This window comes from Alosa pseudoharengus, unplaced genomic scaffold (genome assembly GCF_046254945.1).
Source record: "Alosa pseudoharengus isolate Yale_2024_CS ecotype anadromous, Long Island Sound unplaced genomic scaffold, YU_APseudo_1.1 YU_APseudo_1.1_scf_10, whole genome shotgun sequence".
NCBI lineage: Eukaryota > Metazoa > Chordata > Actinopteri > Clupeiformes > Clupeidae > Alosa > Alosa pseudoharengus.
Window position 1 is genome coordinate 34,773,436 of NW_027468565.1, and position 3,161 is coordinate 34,776,596.

The following is a 3,161-nucleotide window of genomic DNA, read 5'->3' on the forward strand; positions in this document are numbered from 1 at the left end:
GTGTATTGATGTTCTCAGCACGTTCAAAATGTTCAAAACAGGCAAAACCCAAAACCACATATGAATGTGTGCTTCTCATTACTCTGCACGGGCATCTTGACATGTTCTCTGCACTTGTGTGTATGCGTTTAAGTTGAGTGTGTTTAGATTCAGTGGGGGGGCAAGGGTCATGCAGAACGCGATATAAAAATGTAGTTAAAGTATGGCTTCACGTAGGCCCTCTGCTCCAGAGAGAGGGGAGGCAGGTGACGGCGGTCGGCCAGGCAGGGAGAATCGCTGAGAGAAATAAAGCACTATCGCGTCCAGAGAGCCTCATAGCTTATCGGCTTACATGGAGGCACCATGTAAGCAAAACTGAGACACTCTGGGTTTGCACTTAAGAAGTTGTTGATGGAACCATTCGAGTGCCTTCAGCAGCAGGCTAATCACTGTTAGTTATCTGGGATGGCGGAGGTCAAAGAGGCTACTGCTGTCCTGAAGCCCGACAGGTGAGCTGATGGTGGAATATTTCAACTGATTCTCTTTAACCCACTGTACTTTGTGCAGTATATATTACACTGTCCTTTCATTTGGGGTTAAAGCACTGACCCAAAAGGATACCCAATGAAAACTGAAATCAGTACAGCCCTCGTATCTTAGAACCTACGCTGGAGCTGTTGAATGGCAACGTAAAACAGCACGTTCAGTCAGATTTCCGTTTAGCTTCTCTTGGTTTGCTTCCCTTCAACCGAGGTTTTCTTGTTAAGCTCTGGCCTTGTTACATGCTGGAATGCTGTTGTGGTTTCAAAATGTGCAGTTTTGTCCTTCAGGTGAAATCCTGTGTGCTAATATTGGCTGTGCTCTTATGAATATCACTTGAATATTAATAACTGTGGCAAGAGGTAACCCATTATAGACATAAATGTCCTTGGATATTGGCAGTTAACCATTCACTGTCCTGTTTCCCTCTGTTTGGTGCTGGGAACCCTCTTTTGGGTTCCACTGTAAGGCATGAAGCACTCAGTCTGCATGAACCTTTGTTTAAGTTATTTGCGCTGTATTGAACACTGAGGGAGAGCAAAGGTTGCTGGGAGTTGTAGTCCCCCCTATGGGCTTTGTACAGTACATGTTTGAAGCACCATAGTCATATTTAGGAAAAAGTAGGAGAGTGCTTGGAGGAGGCTGGATGCAGCTTTTCGTTACCATGGTTACCAAACACGCTAGTTAACAAGCTGGGGAACACACACGACACCCCTAGCACACAGATAACGCCTTCAATATCCATGCTGGCACGGACGAATAGTCCACAGATCTCTTAATCGAACAAGGACATGTCACAGAAAATGTTTCAACACCATGAAGCCCTACCCTGAACAAAATTCCAAACAAACCCAACAAACAAACAAACAAACACATTTTCACCCCCCCCCCCCCCCCCCTACACTCCCACACTGTGTTTGGGTGTGTGTGTGTGTGTGGGGGGGGGGGGGTATAAGAACACACCCTGCTAGCCGGAGACAGAAGAGCGAACATGGGAAGGGGGGGGGGGGGGGGGGGTTGCTGCTGTTTAGTATGAGCGGGCGCCCCGATATCAGGAGGCCAGCAAAGGCTGGTCTAGTGGCCCAGGGCTCCAGCGGTCTGTCCGGCCAACAGCGAGTCTGGCTGGGCCGCCGGTCAGGGTTCACACCCAGGGAGTTCTGGAAACGTCCACGGTGCCTGGTTGGCCTGGGTGTGGGGTGGAGGTGGAGGTGGAGCTGGAGGTGGGGAGTCTGCTGCTCTTTGGTTGCGGGTGAGACAGGGGTGGGAAGGTTGTTGTTGTTGTTGTTTTCAGGACTATCCACAGCTGGTGAAGAGAGGGTGAGTGTATGATCCATAAAAGAGGGCAGGAGAGGGAGGATGAGGAAAGGAGTTTGTCTCCAGTGATATATATATATATATATAGAGAGAGAGATTTATATAACTTCTTTTAAAAATCTTTTTACAAAACAATACAGAATGAAACAAACAAACAAACAAAAATGAACAAAAGAGCAGAACTCTAATTCCACAGATGGAGGCTGAGTGAGTCCTCGTGTCCAAGTCGGGGCGGTGGAACACAGGGGCCTTCAGTGGAGAGCATGGCGGTCAGGGACACACATCACACCTGACCGCTTTGTCAAGATCAGGGATATGCAGTCACTGAGGTGTGTGTGTGTGTGTGTGCCTGTGTGTAGGGGTGTTCGGGTAAAGGGTGGCTTGGAGTACAATACAGTCTCTTAGATTGAGCATGTGTGTGTGTGTGTGTTAGTTTGTGTGTGTATGTGTGCGTGGGAGACCAGTTTCCATTTCTCCCTTTTCCAAACGCAGATGGTGTTGAAATGAGCCAATGTGATATGTGTGTTTGCCTAATACCAACTCTTTTCACACACACACACACACACACACAAACACACACACACACATACACGCAAACACGGCATCAGACCAGCCACACACACCAACATACGTCTGTCCAGTGGACAGTGGGTTGGCTACAGCTGTGGGCGATCTATGAGCTGTTGGTCTGCCACTCTCTGGGTTCAAAGTTCAAAGGTCAAAGGTGAAGACGAGTCTGATGGCACGAGGGACTGAGGGTTTCAAAGTGTTCGGGAGTCACTTCAGTTCAGATTCAGATTCAGTTCAGATTCAGACTCTTTTTTCCACAGATTCAGTTCCTCTGTCTGATGTGAACTCTCTTAGTCCAGCAGTGTCCCTCTAAACAGACACACACACACTGAGCGTGAGAGGTGCTGTGTGTGTGTGTGTGTGTGTTTGTGTGTGTGTGTGTGTGTGTGTGTGGGTGTGTGTGTGTGTGGGCTCAGGCCTGCCTAGAGGATGCGCACGATGGGCAGTGATGGATGGAAGGCGGGAGAACGAGAGAGATCAAGAGATGGAGGGATGGATGGAGGGATGACCGGAGGAGAAGGGGGGTCAAACGAGGGTTCCAGGCTTGGCCTTCTCATGTCCATACCACTGCACGTCCACCAGCTCAGAATACAGGGAGCCGTTCAGGAAACAGCTGTCTTTGAGAGATCTGTGAGGACACACACACACACACACACACAGGAGGTCAATCACGAATTGTTTCACAGCTCTGCTGACCCAAAGTTGTAAACAAGTAGCCGATAAGGAAACCAAAGGAAACAAACAAAAAGGAACAAATG

The 3,161-nt window shown here is 48.6% G+C and overlaps 1 protein-coding gene across 6 annotated transcripts in view; it reads right to left on the reverse strand.

Moving 5' to 3' along the window:
- Positions 1 to 1,523: 1,523 nt before the first annotated feature.
- frmd4a (FERM domain containing 4A) overlaps positions 1,524 to 3,161 on the reverse strand; it is a 75,830-nt gene continuing 74,192 nt past the window's right edge. For all 6 annotated transcript variants that reach the window (XR_012983691.1, XM_076270823.1, XM_076270814.1 and 3 more), the window contains one exon: positions 1,524 to 3,031. Coding sequence is in view for 5 of the 6 variants with exons in the window: in XM_076270823.1 (XP_076126938.1) it covers positions 2,929 to 3,031 (103 nt within the window). In the remaining variant the exon portion in view is untranslated. The remainder of the gene's footprint in view (positions 3,032 to 3,161) is intronic.